Source organism: Poecile atricapillus, chromosome 13 (assembly GCF_030490865.1).
Source record: "Poecile atricapillus isolate bPoeAtr1 chromosome 13, bPoeAtr1.hap1, whole genome shotgun sequence".
Taxonomy (NCBI): Eukaryota; Metazoa; Chordata; class Aves; order Passeriformes; family Paridae; genus Poecile; species Poecile atricapillus.
In genome coordinates, this window is record NC_081261.1 from 7085296 (window position 1) to 7105333 (window position 20038).

The 20038-nt window shown below is 49.9% G+C and overlaps 3 protein-coding genes across 8 annotated transcripts in view; 2 read left to right on the plus strand and 1 right to left on the minus strand.

Annotated features, from left to right (window-relative positions):
• The first annotated feature begins 1002 nt into the window (after positions 1–1002).
• On the plus strand, positions 1003–5061 carry MRNIP (MRN complex interacting protein). 2 transcript variants are annotated; one of them, XM_058848683.1, is made up of 7 exons: positions 1003–1104; positions 1211–1270; positions 1381–1478; positions 2680–2749; positions 3059–3195; positions 3435–3537; positions 3754–5061. In XM_058848683.1, exons 1-7 carry the CDS (start codon positions 1045–1047, stop codon positions 4324–4326), a joined length of 1101 nt encoding a protein of 366 aa, XP_058704666.1. In that variant the 5' UTR covers positions 1003–1044; the 3' UTR covers positions 4327–5061. The 2 variants fall into 2 exon arrangements, with proteins under 2 accessions (XP_058704666.1, XP_058704667.1); XM_058848684.1 differs by lacking the exon at positions 1003–1104 and having other exon boundaries at positions 1220–1270; positions 1381–1528.
• Positions 4857–9299, minus strand: SQSTM1 (sequestosome 1). 4 transcript variants are annotated; one of them, XM_058848679.1, is made up of 8 exons: positions 9033–9299; positions 8798–8893; positions 7776–8002; positions 7508–7664; positions 6958–7047; positions 6195–6439; positions 5773–5980; positions 4857–5157 (listed from the first exon to the last, which is right to left on the minus strand). In XM_058848679.1, exons 1-8 carry the CDS (start codon positions 9208–9210, stop codon positions 5000–5002), a joined length of 1359 nt encoding a protein of 452 aa, XP_058704662.1. In that variant the 5' UTR covers positions 9211–9299; the 3' UTR covers positions 4857–4999. The 4 variants fall into 4 exon arrangements, with proteins under 4 accessions (XP_058704662.1, XP_058704663.1, XP_058704661.1 ...); XM_058848680.1 differs by having other exon boundaries at positions 6958–7044; positions 7776–8005; XM_058848678.1 differs by having other exon boundaries at positions 7776–8005.
• Positions 9300–17495: 8196 nt separating this feature from the next.
• The window catches only part of MGAT4B (alpha-1,3-mannosyl-glycoprotein 4-beta-N-acetylglucosaminyltransferase B), a 50847-nt gene continuing 48304 nt past the window's right edge, over positions 17496–20038 (plus strand). For both annotated transcript variants that reach the window (XM_058848662.1, XM_058848661.1), the window contains exon 1: positions 17496–17764. Coding sequence is in view for 1 of the 2 variants with exons in the window: in XM_058848661.1 (XP_058704644.1) it covers positions 17668–17764 (97 nt within the window). In the remaining variant the exon portion in view is untranslated. The remainder of the gene's footprint in view (positions 17765–20038) is intronic.

Consider the following 20038-nt stretch of genomic DNA (forward strand, 5'->3'; position numbering starts at 1 on the left):
GATACTTATATAGTCAAAACCCATAGAAATTCGTTGGTTCAGTGTTCATTGGTCCCAAGTTGAACTGTTTTTAGTACTTGGTTTCTTTTGGTTACAGATTTCTTCCCCTCCCATGGTAATGCGATCCTCATTCCTTGGTTGTTTTACGGTCTTTTCTGGACCAGGTGTTGGTGACCACGCCAGGGGTGATGTTTGCAGCTGATGGTCGTTAATGGTTGTTATCTTTTGTGTATCTTCTGTGCTACCGCCAGTCTGTTGAGATGTTAAGTTCATCACGAGTGAGTATTGAAACAATCCTTTGAAAAGCAACTTAAAATGCCTTTCCTCCGGGCAAAGGCAAATGAAACCCCTGACTAAAGTTACATAAAAATTTTTAAACTTAGTATATTTTCCAACAAGTGGACTTGGTGTGACTGCACTCTGACTTTTCCTTCCTTCCTTTTTTCTTTCATTTTTTCTTCTTTATTTTTAGATTTTTCTTTATATTGCATTTTTTCTCTTTTCTCCTTTTTCTTTTTTTCCCTTTATTTTTTCCTGATTTTTCCCTTTCTTTTCTTTCCCCTTTCTCCTCCCCCTTCTTTTCCCTTTTTTCCCCTATTATTTTTTCCCTTCTCTCCCCCTTTTTCTTTATTACTCTGTAGATTTACCTTTTACATGACAGAGACCAGCCCATGTCCAGGTCGGTGCCGATGCGGACCCGAGGGTCACGCCGCGCCAGCCGATGCGAGGCTGAGCCCGGAGCTGCGGGCTCTGCCCCCGTGAAGGGCGCTCCGGCCGGAAACTTGATGGGTTTGGTTCAGCCGATGCCGGTGCCGGTGTCGCTGCCCGGTGACTCTGCCCGGTCCCGGTGTCTCTGCCCGGTCCCGGTGTCCGGTCCCGGTCCCGATGTCTCTGCCCGGTCCCGGTGTCCGGTCTCGGTCCCGGTGTCTCTGCCCGGTCCCGGTGTCCGGTCTCGGTCCCGGTGTCTCTGCTCGGTCCCGGTGTCTTTGCCCGGTGTCGCCGCCGGGGGGCGCTGGCGGCTCGCGCGGCGGTCACGTGGCCGCAATGGCGCAGCGGTTCTGGGTGCTGAGGTGTTGCCGCTGCCGCCGCTTCCAGGGGCAGCAGGTGGGGACGGGACGGGACGGGACGGGACGGGACGGGACGGGACGGGACGGGACGGGACGGGGGCAGTGGGTTCCGGACGCTGACCCACCCCTCTGTGCCCTCCCAGGCCAAGCGCAGCGGGCGGTGGAGCTGCAGCGTGTGCGGCCAGCAGCAGGCCGTGCAGAAGGTGAGGGCGGCCCTGCACCCTCAGCCGCGTGTGCTCACCCTCGGTGACACCTGGGCTGTCGCCGCACCTCGTGCTGCTCCCTCAGCCTTGTCCTCATCCGTTCTGTGCAGGTTTATGGGCAGGGCTCGGGCCTGGAGTGCCGGCGCCATGTCCAGAAGCTGAACTTGCTGCAGGGTGAAGCAGAGGAGGCGTTGGGTTGGACATCTTGGTACAGTGTTTAACCTTTACCTGCTCGTTGCTTTTGATGTGCTGCGGCTGGTGTGCATCTTCACACACTGGGTGCCTGTTGGCCAACCTGAGCACATTGTAAGAAGGTTTTCTGGCCTCAGGAAACCTTTTCTGACCTTTTCTGCTGGTTTTGGCCTCACCTCAGGAACAAGCTCTTTGTTTCTTTTCATAAGGATTTCTTTCAGATAACTATAGGTGATCAATAGCATGTGTTGGTCAGGCCTTTACTCGTTAGTATGTACGCAATAGGGTTTGGGTTTGTTGTGTTTTGTTTTGGTTTTTTTTTTGGTTGTTTTATTTTATTTTATTTGGTCTTTCTTTTGATGAGCTGACTGTGGAGATGTCTCTCTTGCAGATTACAGTCCTCATCAGATTACATCCTCAGAAAACATCCATTTGAAGAAGTTGCTGCCTAACTCCTGGCATTTAGCGGGTTCACACTGTGAATCTGTTGAGTAATCACTGCTGCTGTTGATAAAAGACCTAGTGCAAACACTTTGGCATAATTCCTGCTGGGCTGGAAAATCTGAGTAGCACCTTCCTGTTTATTTCATTTCTGAATCTGTTTATAAATCATCTAATCTTGAAATGGTCTTGAACTGGTCCAGCCTCCTTTTTACTCAAAGTTATTTTCAGAGATCAGTCACAGGTAGTTACGTAAGTTAGTTGTGACTACACAGTGCTTCACAGTTAAGCTTGGAGAAGAAAACTCATTGTTCACTTTATCAAAAAGTGTTGCTATTTTTATTCTCAAAGAGTTGTGAAATTCAAAACGTTATGAAACAACTTCCCTTTTCCCTGCTTTCATGGGAAAAAAAATAAGTGAGTTTAAACTGTTGTACCAAACAAACACTGTTATATCCCTAGTTATGATCCATTAAAGTGTATAATTTCATAATCAGTGGTTTTAGATCAAACCTGCAATTCTGTATAGCAACAAGGAGGGCTCTAACGAGAGCCTCTAACTACATTTAATCAAGTATTTGTGCAATGTATCTTGCAAATCATTCATTTGGCATAAGTTTTTCCACAGATTCTGTTTTTTTCTGACATGTCTCCTATCCAGTGTTCTTATCCATGCTTTCTGTCCAATCCCTTGTGCTATGACTGGGTGATTTGAAGCCTGTAAATCAACAGACTGGAGTGTGTTCTAGAAATTGTAGTTTAAACCTCTATTTTAGGTGTGTAGAAGACTGTGTAAGTGACAGCAAAAATAAAGCAGCACAACATGAGGACAGTTCAGTCCAGCAGGTAAGATCCCTACAAAGCTGAGGTAAATACAAACCCATTCTGTTCTGGGTGAATCCCAGTGAAACCAGTGATCCTGTTACATGGTTCAGACAGCTGAAATGGTGTGTCAAATCAGAGAGGCTCTTGCAGAAACAGAGGGAGATGTACACAGAAACTGCTCCTGAAACTTCAGGGGACTGAACCTGGGAATGTGATACAGGAGCGTGTCCTAAACTGATTCATGAGGTGGGGCATTCGGCCCCTGCATAACAATACCAAAAATGAGAACCCCCATGTTTTGCTGTTGTTAGTAATTCTTCAGTGTTGTAGGAGGGAAGGACAGAAGGCAATCGTTGGAGTAAATATCTGGACCAGGAGAGTGAGGATCAGGAAGATGACAAGGAGGAGGCAGCTCTGGAAAGGCAACAGTTCTGTTCCCAGAGAAAGAACACTGTGGGAGAACAAAGGTACAGAGAGAACTTGGTTTTGCAATTCCTGCCCCCGAGTGGTGACACTTGATTTGGAGGTGTGGGAGGGAGCTCATCTCTGAGATCTGAGCTAAGGTGCAGGTTGCAGTGTATGACCTGAGCAGGGATTTGGTATTTGGGGATAAAGAGCCATCCATTTTATAAACCTCTCTGGTGATCTGTGAAAAGAATCACAGTGGATCTAGTCTGTCCTCTTTGTTAATGGTTTTCTTGACCAGGAAACACCTGAAGCACTTCCTATCCAATGATGTTCCAGAGCATGCAGAAGAAAGTGGAATTTCTCAGCTTGTCTATCAAGCCAAAAAAGTTAAAACCACTGAGGTATTTTAGTTATAGAAGATGCTCCTTACTTCTTTTGTATCATCATCACTTTGAATTTTTGAGTCTTTCTCTGCTCTTCTTCAAGCAAGCCAATGAATGACTGGGGAGAAAAAAATGTTGGGGGTTTCTCTCTGAATGGTTTTATTTAAGCAAAGCCAATGCCACCTTTACTGCTTCTATGCTGCATTTATAACCAAGTTCTCTCCATTTTTACAGCACAAGAAATGCTTTGGAGCAGTGCCTGATGGACATGATGGAGATGCTGGTTCTGGAGGCCATGTGGTTCCTGCTCACTGTGAGGCTGTAGTGCCTGAGGAGAATACACAGCCCCCAACTGCTTGTACCAAACCATCCAAGTGGGGAAAATATCTCTCATTTTCTGACAACTCCAGTGAAAATGCTGCTGCAGTGACCATGGCACTGCAGGAGGGCAGTGGAGGTGTGGGGCTAGACAGCACTGCTGCTGGCAGGGTGTGGAGACACTCAGGGCAGGCTGGAAGAAGTCTGCCTCAGGGTACAGGTTTTGATTTTAAAAAGTGTGTTGCTAGCACTGAAGATCTGGCCCTGAGACTGCCCAGGAGCAGGTGCACAGTTGAGGAAGTGCTCAGAGAACCTCAGAGCCAGGTGCTAAGGGTGGGAGCTGCTGCAGGGACCACTGCAGGAAGCTGCTGCTTGGATACCACAGGAAGGGCAAACACCCTTGTGAACTCTAACCCTAGGCCAAAGATGAGCAGTATTTCTTGTGAGCAACTCTTCTGCACAGGTGAGGAGTTTGATGATGACCTCTGACATGTCTTGCTCATTTCTAAGGTATTTGCTATGTTGGTTACTTAGAGTTTTGAACTAAAGGTGTTTGTACACAAAGCCATATAGAACTGCACTATTCAAGTTGTTTACTAGCTTGATTGGTTGTGTTTGGGGGGAAGGGAAGGAGGGGGAAGAGACTTTCTCTCAGGTTACAGTGTTGTCTAGCAACCTCAGCAGCTAGAAATAGGAATGGAAGTAGGTCAGCTAGGGGAGACAAAGCTCACAGGCATTAAGGATTCCTGGCCTGTACAATTAAATTCTGTGATTGACTCCTCCTTACATACTACAGCTCCTTTTCCCAAACTACATCTTTGTAGAAATCTCCCACAGCAACCCTTTCTTCCAGAGCTAAAAGCAAGCTCTAGAGCAAGAAAAACATTGGATTGCTCTAGTTAGGGCAGCCCTAAGTGTACACCAAAGTATGTGCAAAAAGGCAGTCCTAGGCTGCTTTGTGTTTTTAGCCTCATCTGTCAATAATGTAGCTGTGATACTGAAATGCTCACACAGACACATCACATGCAGTAGTATTTATTTTTCCTCCATTCTACAAGCACTTAAGAACATGAGACAGGAACCCAGAGTAGGAAGAATGATGAACCATAATAACTCATGCTGCAATTTCTGCTTTCAGCTAGAAAAGTGCTTTTTGTTACTACTACAAGTGAGGTGGCTGCTTAGAATACTGGATGGCATCTAGTGCTGCCCCAATGTCGCAGTTCTTGGTCTGCAGGAGCCGAGTGAGCCATCCACCCTCATCAGAGAAGCCCATGGAGAGCATCTGGGACAGGGACTCAATGAGGCGAGGGTCAGCTTCTGTGAAAGGAAGAATAGTTTAAGAGTTAAGCTATTTCATGTAATTGGAAAACCAGGCAAGGCTTTAATAGCACTCTTTGAGAGGAGGAGACATGCTCATCTTTATCTCCCAGGAGTGCAGATGTTTGAGATAAACAATACATAACCAGAGCTAAGCAAAGTGCTTAGTCAGGCTCAGCTGGCCTTGCTGTGGGGGCTCAGTGCTGCTGATCTCAGCTGAGAGGCCTTGGATACTGTTACTGGCTCCCATCAGAAAAGTGCTGCCCTAAAGCCACAGGCTGTACTGGTCCACATCCTGCATTAAAAGCCTCTCAAGCAGCACACAGCAAGGACACAACTGAGGACAACACCTATTTTGTTGCTCAAATGGTGTATTAGCCTAAAGTCAGACATCTGGTTAAGACTTAGCAGCCCACATTCAAGAGAGGAACCACCTGATCATCTCTAACAGCAGCAAGAGCTGCCAAACCTGCCCAAGTCAGGGACAGGTTTAGCTCTAACTTACACAACCTTGGTTTCTACCACCTCTAAAACAATCTGCTTGTTTCAGGCCAAGTTGGCAGTTCCCAAGCCAAAGTTACTCTTAACTATGGAACCTGCACACACTCTCCCTACCTGGGGGGAGGTGTGGGTAGAGAGCAGCTTCTCGCAGCCCCGTAGGTCCTGGCTGGGGAGGATCCTGAGGCACGTTCAGGGAGCTGGGACCGTCTGTGTCTGGCATTTGCAGAGACTGCAGTTCACCCGTGGAAGGATCCACTTCTTTGGATGATAAGTGGGTCCAGTCCTCCTCACCCCCTGATGAACTGCTAGATTCACTGTGTTCCTGAAATGGAAAAAAAAAAGGTCCAGGTGTTGTAGTGCTTTCCCAGGCAGGATGCACACTCCTACCATTTGCCTTTAATATAAAGAATTATATCCACAAGAAGTTCTATAACCTTTGCTGTAAACCTGTAAAAGTGCTGTACATCACTTAATCTGCTCTCATCTTCTTATTCACCCCCACCAAGTAATCATACTCAATGTCATAATTCCTGTACCTGGGAGTGGAAGCTGCCATCTTCCATTTGTGTGGGCACAGGATCTACCACCATGTCCTGTATCTGTTCTGCAAGGACATTCATTTGGGTAGCAGACTCTGTGTTACTCCAGTCTGCTGTGGTCTGAACGTTCTGGGTTGAAGTACTGCTGGTTGCCTCAGCATTGGTCTTCTCTTGGTTGGCAGAAGTGGGAGTCACTTTGCTTCTCTGTCCTCCGTGTTCCACATCGATATCAACTTCAATACCTAGAAAAGCATTTGAGGTGGACAAAATCTTAAGGGTTTTTTCCAAAGTACAGTCCTAAATGATCCTAAATACATCAATCCTGCTCTACACTCTTAAAGGTTTCTGTCATCCTACAATTTGCCATGTAACATGCAGGAATTAAAATGCAAAGCCTTCTTTAATAAAGGATAGTTAAGCACCAAATAGTTATCTTCCTCTACACAGACCATATACTTAAAGGGCCTGGGCACAAGTTACATCTATGTCCACATAAAACAAGGCAAAATCCAGAGTCACCACTGCCTTGAAGTTACAGTGCTGACACATTAATGAAATCTTTCCTCATTTTCTCTGAAATAAAAGGTGCTGAGTGGCTGTTCTAAGCCTAAGTATTATTAGTAGCCAAGTGTAAATTAAGCCTTTGAGGCTTGGAGGCAGGAGGTAGTTCCAAGACCAGTCACAACAACTGACTGTTGCTCCTGTTGAGCAGACCTATAAGCCAGTCTCAAGGACTGATAACAAACTGCAGGTCACTTACCCAGGGGGCTCAGAAAAGCTGCAACACTCTCCCCAACATTCTTTAGGAAGGTGACATTGGGGTCCTGAGGCTGGCTGTTAGTAGAAGCTTCTAGAAAAACAATTTCTATTAGCACACACAAGCTCAGAGGGAAAGGGCACCTGTAGAGGGTGTGTCCCCACAGGAGCTTAGCGCTCATTCCTGTCACTGGCAAACATTAAGAGAACAAAGCACTGCCGAGAAAAACTAACTGAGCTACCTCTGGAACAGAAAGCCAGCATTAGCGTTGTTATGGCTCATTAGCCATGCTGAAAGGCAGATCTGGAGTAGAATTGTGACATGCTTGACCTAACAGCTCGGCTTGGTTGGGTTCCAGATACTTTATCTGCATTCTCATTGACTGCATGGACCTGAGCACACCTTAAAGTAATCATACTTTGCACTGAGAGGTGTCAATTATTTCAAGTAAATTAGATCAGTTCCTTTGTTTGCTTTCCCACCCAGACTCTACACCTCAGCTAGTCTGAGGCTCCACCACCACCACCTTGTCTACCAGGGCATCTCCTCTTACCTTCTGCAGCAGGTGCACTGGGGGCTGCAGCAGTGGCTTCGGTCTGCTCCGAGTTCTGGCAGGGACCTGCAGGCCCAGGATACCCCCAGCAGTGCATCCATGGGAAGGGTGGAACACCATGGCGCATTTTACGGAGCCAGCGTCCTCGGGGAAGCCACTGTAAAGGGTGACATTCATCCATGTGACACTGGGTTCTGAGCAACTGAAATGCTCAGTTGAATTTGTCCAATCTCTCACTCATCAGTTCCCTTCCACAGATTTTGCTTACCTCAAATGGATTAAGCAGTGGGCTTTGGAACATCACCATGTTGTGCTCCTTGTGGATGCCTTTCCCCTCACAGGTGCTGCACAGGTCATAGTCTGGACAGACACTGCACTTGAACCTGGTCCCCACCACGGGTCCCTCACAGCCATCACAGATGACATTGGGGTGCACCATGTTGCGAGGGGGCTCCTGGCTGCACTGCGAGCGGTGCTCCCGCTTGCACTCCTTCTTCTCTGTTAAGGAAAGGAAACTTTGCATCAAAAACAGGTTACTACTTACAGACGAGAAATCAGGCAGGAAAAGCACAAACAGACCATCAGGGCAGTGCTGACTTACTAGGTCAGTTTATTTTTACACTGGCTGCCAAAGCTAAGCTAGGCTCGTAAGAGACCTTAAACCACATGCAAAGAGGTTTTGCAAAGATACTTTCTTCTGAAACCAAGCATGCCTTATCCTAAATATCTCTTGGCATCCTTATTTTAGATTGGTACTGCACCACCTCATGTTGGCTTCTCATCCTACCTTCCCAAGAACTGCAAGAACAAAATGTTTCTGGAGGAGGAATTAGGAAGGCGGATGCCAGGAAGCTTAATATGAGAACAGGGACAACAGGTGTGGCTCATTAGATGGACTGGAAATAAAGCTTTGAGGGCATCTACCTGAACACAAGGGACTAGGGACCAACTGTGCACTGGGAAAGGGGAAATAAGGCTAACACATTGTTGTGACTATTTCAGATACCAATGCTAGTTTAGTGTATCCAGGGAACGAGAATGACAACAGAGCCTCGCACTGGGCCAACTGATAGGGCTAGGAGGAAACTCGTGGTTTGTTTATCCCACCTTAGATTCATGTTCTGTCACATTACATTGCCCTTTATTTAACCTCCCCCGCAGAGGCCGCAGCTTCCACCAGGCCCCTGAGGACACGGGGAAGGGCCAGAGCTGGCTGCTCCCGTTCTGGGAGCGCTGCCAGGAAGCGCTCAGCCGAGACCCGCCGTGCGCTCCGGAGCTGCGCGGCCGTACCTTTGATATAAACACGGAACACGCCATCCCGCACATAGGGCATCGCCAACTCCAGCTCCTCGTCGGTGGAAAAAGCGATCAGGTCCCCGTCCTCATCTGGAAAGGGCGAAGCGCAGGATGAGGGACCCGGTCGGGTGTCACGGGGGGTAACGGGGCACCCAGAGCCCCGCGCTCCGAGACCTGCCACCCCCGGAACATCCCCCCGGGGCCCGGCCCGCAGCGCAGCCCCGCTCACCCTTGTAGTGCATGCGGAAGGCGGGCGGCGGCCCGGCCCGCAGCAGCCCCTGGAAGAGCTCGGCCACGCGGTCGTAGATGGCCCGGTAGCGGGCGGGCGGCGGCAGGGAGAAGCGGCGGATCTCGCGGGCCGTCTCCTCCTTGCCCAGCAGGTAGGCTTTCACCGTCAGCGCCGCCATGGCTGTGGCGCAGCAGGAATTGCGGCCGGGAGCCGGGACACACACGCACGTACAGGGCGGAGCGAGCGGCGGCGACAGCGGCTCGGGCGGCCGCGCTTTTATAGCGCCACAGCACAGGCCACGCCCCGAGGGGCCACGCCCCTTCCACCCGGGGCCAGGCTCCGCCCCCGAGCCCTGTCCTGGTTCTGGTCCTGGTCCTGCTCCTGCTCCGGGTCCTGCTCCGTCCCCATCCAGCGCGGACGGGAAAGCGCTCCAGGCGCGTTTTCCTGCAGCCCGGAAAACCTGTGCGTCCGTGCAAATGCCCGTGTCTGCTCCCTGCCCTGCTCGGCCCCGGGGCAGTGCCAGGAGCGTTGGGGGGCGCGGGCTTGTTGTGGTCCCCAAAGCACCAGCGGGGCTGGGCGGTGCGGAGCGAGTGCGACATTGGGACCTTCTGGGTGGCCTCCGGGACAACCCGGTGGGGCAGCGCTGGGCTGCACCGGCCCTGTCACCGCTCGGCAGGAGCCGGGATCCGCCGGGCCATGTGCCAGCCCGGCACTTGGGCCGTCCCGGTGCTGCCTGTCCCTCCAGCGTGGCGAACGGGGCCAGCTGGGCCAGGGAGCGGAGCCGGGAGCCACGCGCCAGCCCCGCTCGTGCAGCACCCACCGGAGGGGTTTGCGTGCCGAGCATGACAGGAATAAATAACTCTCCCCTGAACCCCGTGCTTCGGAAAGGGGGGGACTAAAAATAAAGACACCGGTGTAAACACAACTGACATTAAGGGGGATGTGCTGTGGCCTTTCCAAGCTGGTTGGCAGCAGTACTTTTTGCAGATCAGATAGAGTTGACAGGCCTCTTAATCCGGCCGCAGGAGGGTTCAGCTGGCAGAACACACCGTCTGTGCTGTCCAAGTGTAATTAAATAATGATGGATCAATGATTATTAGGTTCCTTGTTGGTATTAGTTTCCTCTCACCCAAGGGCCTGACCACTCTGACTCTCGGTGCTGTATGGCTTAGTTTAAGATATTAAGAACTTAGGAGAAACTGTGTCATGATTTATCATCTTCTGTAATCAAAGGAAGCATAAATTTTCATTTCCACGATGGGAAGGTAGTTTACTTTTTGATCTGAAGTATGTATGTTAAAACAGTTGTCCTTTCATACAAAGACATTTTCGGCATAAGTGTGGCAATGTTGAAATTTCAACAAAAATTTCCTGGAAAATAGTATTTACAGTGGAAAGGTTTGCCTTATGTAGGTTAAAATGTTTTCTAGAAAATTCAATTTCTAGGTATGACATAGCTAATATTTCCACCCTGAAGCAGTGGGTTAAAGTTTAAACACCAGCAGACTCAGGTGGAAGCATGAAAGATGCTGTGAAGGAAATGATTCAGCGACTTTTAGAGCAGGAAATACTGAAAGATTTGGGCAGGCAGCAAAGCCATACTGCATTCACCTTCTCTTTTGCATGTTTGCTGTGTATATATCCTCATGTCTGAAAGTGTCAGTGAAAGCAGATAACTTGATGTTGTTGAATTATGTTTTTTTTCTCCAGAACATCTGATGTGGCACCAGCAGAAGCAGGACATGCAGTACAGGATGCTCTGCCATGCTGGATGTGCCACACCAAGCAGCACCTCCAGCATGCCCATCTCATGTCCTGTTTCTGAGCCCCCCAAGGGCTTCTTTTGATCTCACCTATAAAGCCAAGGACTTGTGTTTTGAGACCCAGCTCCAGCATATTCATTCCTTAGATTCTAAGTTGTTGCTGTTCCAGACAGCTCCAATTCCTAGTCCCTTCTCCATCCCTGCCTGTATTTGAGGGGCTTTTGCGGCACAGGGGTTGTCCTCGAGTTGCTGTGTCTTTTCATGTCAGTTCTGTCTCCAGGCTAATTGATTGTTACATTTATAATTATCAAGCAATGCGCTAAAATAAAATAAAAAATCTAAGTTTTCCTGTATTCACTTTAATCCAGTTCTCCTGGTGGGACATGCTGAGTCACGCTCTCCCTTCTGGGTGTGACATCATGAACTTTTACAAAACATAAGGCAAACAGGCTTTCACCGGTCTGTTGTTGGCATACCTCACCGATCACGGGACAGGGGTGACTCAGTGAGTCTCCTCCTCCTCCTCGAGGTCGGGGATTTCCTCTCACAAGTCCTTTTCCAGCTCAGACCTCGCTCTCCCCCCATTACCTCCAGTTCTGGCCGGTTCCTCAGCCCTCCGGAGAAGCCGTGTGAGGAGCTGTGCTGTATTCCCAGATCCACTCGAGAAGTTTCTCCTTCTGTTTGTAAGCGGATCTGGATTTTGGCATTCTCAGCATGAAGCAGTGGCTGTGTGGATATTTTCTTATGATTCCTTAGGAATCTCATAGCAGCACAGCAACCCCTGCCCAAAAAGTGGCTTGTTGGCCCCAGGTGCTGAGCAACCATCTTCAGAGATGGGTGTAGCAAAGGAACTGTAAAAGGAACAGGAAAAAAAAGCTGTTGGAGTTTTAAAATTCAAGTTAGAGAGGAAAGGCTTAAAAAGGAGCAATTAGCATCCCTTCAGTGCTCTCTGCTTTCTCTCTACACCCACTTCTGCTGGGAAATGTTTAAAAATATTTGGTGAGGTTTTTGTTCTGAGGGCACAATCACCAGAAATACTCCTTCTGTCCAAACTTCTTATGTTTGCAGTAAAGCCCCGGGGGGAAGAAGGTGGGGTGGAGGAGGAGAAATGTTCAATCTCTTCCTTGCTTGCAAACCACAGCAGAAGCTTGTGAAAAACGAGGTTCACATATTTTTTTATGGAATTTAAAAGTTTAATAGAAAGACAATTAGGAGATAAAAGTGAAGTATACAGGTACGGCCAGGTATCTCTGCATTCAGCCAAGAGAGCACACCTTACTAACAAAGGATTGTCCCTTAAAAACAGAACTCTACTACATACCTATAAATTCTCATACATATTTATACATTCTTCTTAAGTTGATTGATGTTCTTTTGTTTAGTTTTTACCTTGTCCCCTACCCAATAGATCAATCTTCTTGGTGCCACTGGGTTTTATATCCTCCGATAACAGACGCAATAAATCCTTCTCTTGGAGGTCTTGGAGGACAAGATAATCTTAAGAATGCAGGGGGGTCTCTGACTATCTTCTCAGTCTTTGGGTTATATAAACAAAAGTAGTTTGTGCTTTAATATCATGTTATAGCTTAACATATATATGTATTATACCACTATTTTTAAGTTTCATCAACAACAGAAATAAAAGAAACTATATTAATACGACAAAGTTTTCTAATATAACATATAACATTCATTATAATATTTGCTAAAAGCCAATAATATAATATGCACTTATAACAGGCTGATAGGGATTTTCCAGAGGAAATTTTCCCCCAGATCTTTGCTCCCGCCTGAGGCTCCCATCGCTGTCCCAGCGCTCCTGGTGAGGAGGGGAGGGTTTGGCCCCTGTGCCCCCCCGGCTCTGGCAGGACAGTGTGTGGATGGGGCACTTGGTGCAGCCCGGAAAGCTGCACATGGTGCCTCCATCACCACACACTGAGATCCCACACGCTCCTTCCAGAGGCTTCTGGAGAGGTGCAGGATGCTCCAGCCATGTCGAGTCAGACCCTGGTGACTCAGCCTGGTCCCATGACCGCTTCTTTCCTCCCCTAGCCCAGTGAAAACACTGTTCATGCCTCGGAAGCAGAACCCTCCTTCCTCATTGGCACAGGCAGAACAGAAAGCTGAGCAGGGAGGTTTCTGCTGTCTCATTTTTGAGGCTGAGCTTTCCTGAAGTTTAGCTGTGCCACGTCAGGTGTTTACACAGGCTCAGCAGGTTTCTCATTGCTTTGTTGAGAAACTGTTAAGGACAGAAAACTCTGGGACAGTTTTTTCACTGAGACAGAGGAGCAGATAGAAAGAATGGGTGGAGAGCAGGCACAAGGTACAAGCATGCTAGGGGTGTTATGCAGTTCCATATGGATTTTATGTTCCTAGAAGTGAAAAAAGAGTTTTTTGCAGCCTACGCAAATTGCTTAGGGCAAGTGTTGGTTTGAGAATCTGACTTGTAGCTTTTGCCCTGAATTAAAGCATCAACATGTCAACACTTTGAAGGTAAAGCACCCTGTTGTCATCTTCCTCTCTCACGGCTAAGGAGATTTGGAAACAGTTATACTGCAGTGAAACAAGCCATGGTGATGTCTGAACACAGCAGCCTATAAAATATATAGAAATGAAATTATTTTGTTTCTTGCATAAAGCAGTCTGGGAAGGATCAAGCCTAAAGATGGGCCTAACTCCAGAGCCAAGCTCTTTAGAGGGCTAGATAAAATCAGCTATAAATCTGGATTACATTTCATACCTAGACCTAATAAATGTTTTCTCTTTCTAATTTTTGTAATGGCCTCAGGACCTGTGGATTGCTATGGAAGTGTTTCCCATGAAAGCCCCTCATTTCTGCACTCAGCATTGCCAAAATCAACTGTTCAAAGATCATGAGATCACATTAAATAAAACCTTTTCTCTCTATTTGCTGCCGGGGTTTTGGGTCTCAGCAGTTCACATTTTAATCTTTCTTCTGCAAAAGGTCCAAAGCTCAAAACTTGCTCAAAATTTGCTCAAAACTTTAAAAACAGAATAAAAGACAAAACTGGGAAAACAGGGATGGACTTCAAGAATAAAAGAGACCTTTGCAGGTCTGAGAGAAAAATGGCAGGTGCTACAATTTGGCTTTGTCCTTCATTTTCTCCAAAAGAACTCAAGGTTTTTATTATGAGAGGGTGGTATAAAGCTCATTAATTTCTTCAGACTTTTATGAAGACAAAATATAACAGCAGAAATGAGATTAAACTTTATCCTTGTGGAAGAGTATAATTAATTGTCTTGGAGAAATTATTAATGTTCCTCTCTTCTCTTCTGCTGCAGACACACCACATATCCCAAGTGGAGGGAACATTTTGCACCTCTGAAAATAAACAGCCAGCATTTAATGGACTACAGCGTTTCCCCACCAGCAGCTCTTTCTTGTCTGCCACCTTTGGGGAGGGAGGATTGCCATTAATTCCTGTGGGCCTGCTGCTGTTCCATGTTCTGATGGGGGTTGCTTGGGCAATGCTTTGTAAAATCCAGGTCAGGATGCGCAGGTCCCCGGCCCACGGGTTCTTAGCATTCCCGAGAGTTCTGCTCAGGGATTTCCCTGCTCAGGGGTGTGAACAGAGCTCTGTTCTCGGCCCTGTAGCTCCTCCCTGGCTGCTGTCACTGGAGGGAGGCAGAAACTTTTGATGCCGTCCAAATGGCTCCCTCTGCCGATTTCCTTCCCGGATTTACTAACCATCGGGAGAGGCCATTTCAAGATTTGAAAAACGTGCTTTATTTCATGAACTGAAGAAAATTCTAAGGATGCAGTTAGGCAAGACTGGAGAAATGGGTGACCTGTGCTTTTCCTCATAAAAATGCACAGCCCCCAGTGAGGCAGCCCCTGCCTGCACCGTCCTGGGTGCTGGGCTCCCTTCACTGCTCACCTTTCCAGAAGGAAACAGTGGACACCTGAGGAGCCATTTGGCAGATTTTCCTTTTCAGGAGAATTCCCATGGCTGCCGGAGTGTTGCTGGGAGGAGATGTGCCCGGGGAGGGCAGCTGGGTCCCAGCTCATCCCTGTCTGCAGCCTGGGGTGGCTCCAGGGTGGCATCGGAGCACTGAGCATCCTCCTGCCTCTGCCACGGGCACACACCGTGCTCTGCATTGCGCCCTAAAAGGTCCAAACATTTCAAGCAGCACGCTTTGATCACTGGAAGCCAGTCCTACAATATTTACATGTCTGAGAAATATTTACTTGCTCAAACAGCTCTGGGGAATGGGAGATGACAACTTTCGCTGGTTGAGGAGTTATGTACTCATGTACAGGGCACCTGAGCTGCCTGACCTCATGCCCGCCCACAGAAACAAGTTTGGATGATGAAGGCAAATAAATGCCTGCGGAGCCTGACCTCACAGTACAGTCTATAATGAAATAACCTGGACCCATTAACAGAAGAAAACAGAAGCAAAACAATTTTGTAATTTGATTTTTTCTGTCCTTCACCGAGGCAAGCAGCTTGAGGTCATAACCCCTGAATACCAGGTCCTTTGGAAGAAGGATTATGTCCTTTCAGGCAGCAGCTTCCATTTGTGATATTCATCTGGCATTGATTTTCTCTCAATAAACAGTGGATGCTGTTTCCTTAACCAAGATGAAACACTTCTGTGGGAATGGCAGCAAGGATGCACTTCATGATTCCTGGGGCTGCTGCCCCCGATGTCACCCTGCACCCTCCGTGGGGACATCCCTGTGCACAGGGGCTGAGCACACACCTCCATCCAGGGGCACCCACCCGTGACTCCACAGGGACCGGGCCATTCCCGGGGCTCCACGTGCAGGGGTGTGCATCACCCTGGCACAGCCACAGGTACACTCACACCCCCACACCCTGCAGACAGATGGACCCGGGCACATGTTCACACACACAGACATATGGACACAGAGCGAGGCACATATGGGCACACACACGTGTACAGACCCACGCCGGCACCCACAGACAGATCTGCAGCTTTGTGGGCACATAAGGGTGGGCATGAGGAGGCAGGCGTGCATCGATAGGAGTCAGCCAAGGATGTGTACATTTGTATACGTAAGCCATGAGCGTGAACGCTTGCACACACACACACGTGCTTGCAGACGTGCACACACACATGTACATGGATGGACATGGACAGATACACACACACAGAGGTGCACACACACTCATACACACACAGATACACAATCTCAGACACAATCTCACACTCACACAGTCACAGATAGACACACACATAGACATGGGCAAACAGACGTGCAGACACACAGAACACGCACTCACATGCACACGCACACACACATACATATTCTCACATACACACTGTCACAGACACACACACTCACACTCACACCCACACTCTCACACTCACACACACTCATTCACACTCACACTCACTCTCTTGCACTCACTTACACCCACACTCACCCACCCTCTCACTCTCACACTTATACACACACACTCCCACACTCATACTCACTCACACTCACTCTCACACTCCCACACTCACTCCCACACACTCACATACACACTCACACTGACACTCCCACACTCACACTCACACCCACACCCACACTCACACATACTCCCACACACACTCTCACTCACTCACTCACTCACTCACTCACTCACTCACTCACTCACTCACTCACTCACTCACTCACACTCACACACACCCCCACACACACACTCACACACACACACTCTCTCACTCACTCACTCACACTCACTCACACACTCTCACTCACTCACACTCACTCACACACTCTCACTCACTCTCACTCACACTCACTCACACACACTCACACTCACACACACACCCACACACACACTCTCTCACTCAATCACACTCACTCACACTCACACACCTACACTCACACACCTTCTCACCCACACTCATTCACACTCATTCTCACACTCACTCTTACACACACTCACACTCACACTCTCACACTCACACTCACACACCTACGCTCACACACACTCACACTCTCACACACACTCACACTCATTCTCACCCACACTCACTCACACTCACTCATTCTCACACTCACTCTTACACACATTCACACTCACACTCACACTCTCACACTCACACTCACACTCACACCCATTCTCACACTCACTCTTACACACACTCACACTCATTCTCACCCACACTCATTCTCACACTCACTCTTACACACACTCACACTCACACACACTCACACCCATTCTCACACTCACTCTTACACACACTCACACTCACACACATTCACACTCACACCCATTCTCACACTCACTCTTACACACACTCACACTCACTGACACTCACACCCACACTCACTCACACTCACTCCCATTCTCACACTCACTCTTACACACACTCACACTCACACTCACACACTCACACTCACACTCACTCACACTCACACTCATTCTCACACTCACTCTTACACACACTCACACTCACACTCACACTCACTCATTCTCACACTCTTACACACACTCACACTCACTCACACTCACACCCATTCTCACACTCACACTCACACTCACACTCACTCACACTCATTCTCACACTCACACACTCACACTCACACACTCACACTCACTCACCCCGCCCCTGCAGTCCCGCATTGCCCCGCACGGGGGCGCCCTTTGCTCGCTGCTGCCCCGCCCATCGGCCCCGCCCTTTGGCCCCGCCCCTCGGCCCCGCCCAGCCCCGCCCCGCCCGCCCGGCGGGCCCGGCGCGGGCGCTGCGAGCGGGCGGTGCGGGCGGTGCGCCCCGCTCCGCTCCCGCTCTCGGCTCCGCGCTCCCCGCTCCGCTCCGCCGGGGCCCCCGGGGCCGCCGAGGCCGCGCCGCGCCCGGGACATGCGGCCGCCCCCGCCGGCGAGGAGGCGATGAGGCTCCGCAGCGGCACGGCGCTCACGCTGCTGCTCGGCTGCCTGTGCGCGCTGCTCTCGCTCTCCTGGTACGGCGCCTTCGGCGGGCACAAAGGTAAGGGGGGCTCGGCCGCCTCCGCGGGGGCCCGGCCGCCGCCCCGCCGCCGGGGAGGGGGTGCGGGGACTCCGCGAGTCGGACCCCGGGGATGCGCTGGGATCCAGACATGCTGAGCATCCTGTGGAACCTGGGCGATCCCGAAGGGCAGGATCCTGCTGGAGCCCCAGGGGTGCGGGCTCGGCGGGATTCTGTGCGCCCCTGGCCCCGCGGTACCCCCTGGTCCCCCCGGGACCGTGACCTGTGGAACCTTTGGGGCTGCTGCCCGTGCCCGGTTGGGCGGGAGGTGCCCCAGCCGGGGGTCTCTGCTCGTCCCCCAGCCGCGCTGTGGCCAGGGGTGCCCACGGAGGGTCGGGGGGCTGCGGGGTGATGGGCGGGCTGTTGTCCGGATTGGGGTGCGCTTGGCTTGGCTTTGGCGATGTGCTTCTTTGCACCCCCATGTTGATGGCCAAAATCTTCATGGGCGATAGGAGCCAGGTGGGTTAAATCTGCGTGAAAGTGTGGTAGTGCCAGCAACTGGGGGGAGCTCTCAAATGCTGGGGGTTCTCTGGGCAAACTGATGAGGGGAGATGGAGCATCTCTGCCTTCCCTGCATGTGTCTCTTGTAGCTCCATGCTGAGTCCAGTAACTTCAGTGGATGTGGGACAGGTGTGAGGGCTGTGGCTTCAGCACACAAATATTGGTGCTGGCTTTGCACTGAGTAGGCAGCTGCAGAGCAGAGGTGCAGGGCCCTGTCCCGCCGAGGCTGCAGAGGAATCCTGTGCAGGTGTTGCAGAGATGCTTGCTGCTGGTTTTTCCTGACAACACAATAGTTGCTTTTCTCCACCCAGTCTCTCACTCAAGCAGTGCACTGGACTTATGCTGGCCTGGAGGACAATTCTGACAGTTGCTTCTGAATTGTGTCTCTGTACTGTGTATGAGTGTGTAACCTCCTATGCCTGTGGTAATTGCTCAGCTCTTCCAGTTCCTGCACTTTTAGAGGTCATTAAAGGTGTGTGGTCTGACCAACCAGGCCTTGACTCTCTCCTTCCACTAGCTGTGTAAGCATCTCTCCCTGCTACAGGTGAGAAGCAGCTTTTGGTGAGTGTGAGCTGTGACTTGATGGATTTGCACTCCTGTGGCACACCATGCACCGTCACAAGGTGCAGCTTGTGCGTAGTGCAAGGCTGGCATCAGGGCTGGGGCAACTCTGGGTGAAGGTTTTTTGGCCCTGATGGGCAGGATGACATGAGCCAATCCAGCCCCTTCCCTGGCAGCAGGCCAGGGGTGCCTGGGAGGTGCCATTTTGTCCTGGCAGCTGCAGGTGTCTGACAGGTGGCTGCTTGGACTCCACTGCCTCATTCATCACTGAAGGCTCTCCTGCTGTGCTGCTGAGGTGGTTTAAATCCCACCAGAACTGCCTCCTGCAGAGGTTTGTGTGATGGGTGTTTGCAGTGCAGGGGTGCTGCCTTGGAGGATTGGTTTGCTTCTGCTGGTGGTATTTTTAAGTGGCCACAATGTTTGCATACCCAGGTGTTACTGCTGTGTGTTGCTTTCAGACAGAAGTGCTAGACAGGAGTTGTGTAGGGGCAGAGGAACAGTCTGAGAATTGCCCTGTGGTTACCACTGAGCAGTGGCTTTGCTTGCAGCTTCCTCTCATAAATAAAGCAAAAGCAGCGTGCAGTGCTGTGTGGGCTCCGAGCAGCCCCTCCTGCTTTCAGAAGCAGGGTGGCCAACCCCACTAGGCAGTCTGGGCTGTGTTGTCCTTTGACACACTTTTAACAAGCAGCTTTTCCCTTTGGCTCATGCAAGTATCAAAATAACAACCCTGGGTACCACTGTCCCTGTCCTTCTCGGCAGGACCCTCTCCGGATGCGCGTTTTCCTCTGGCAGCAGCAGATTGTCAGCTGCACACAGTGATGGCTACACCAGGTCACAGCCAACACAGGCTGGCTGTGTCAGCACAGCAGCTTTCCAGCTATTGTGGTCATTTTCGGATCAGGCCCTTATTCTGTACGGAGCTGGAGAAGACCTTGAGAGGTCACTGAGTCCATCTCCTGCCGTCCGCAGGATTGCTGATAACCAACCCCTTCCTGACAGATGTTTGTCCGCTCTTGAAAACCACCAATGACAGAGACTCCTCCTAAGCTCCCCAGACAATCTGTTTGACATTTAGCAGCCCTCATATTAGGTTTTTCTTATGATTTGTACAGAAATGTCTTTTTCTTCAGTTTAGTTTCAGGATTGCTCTTTTTTTTTTCCCATTTATTTGGCACAGACAGAAAAGTTCCTTCT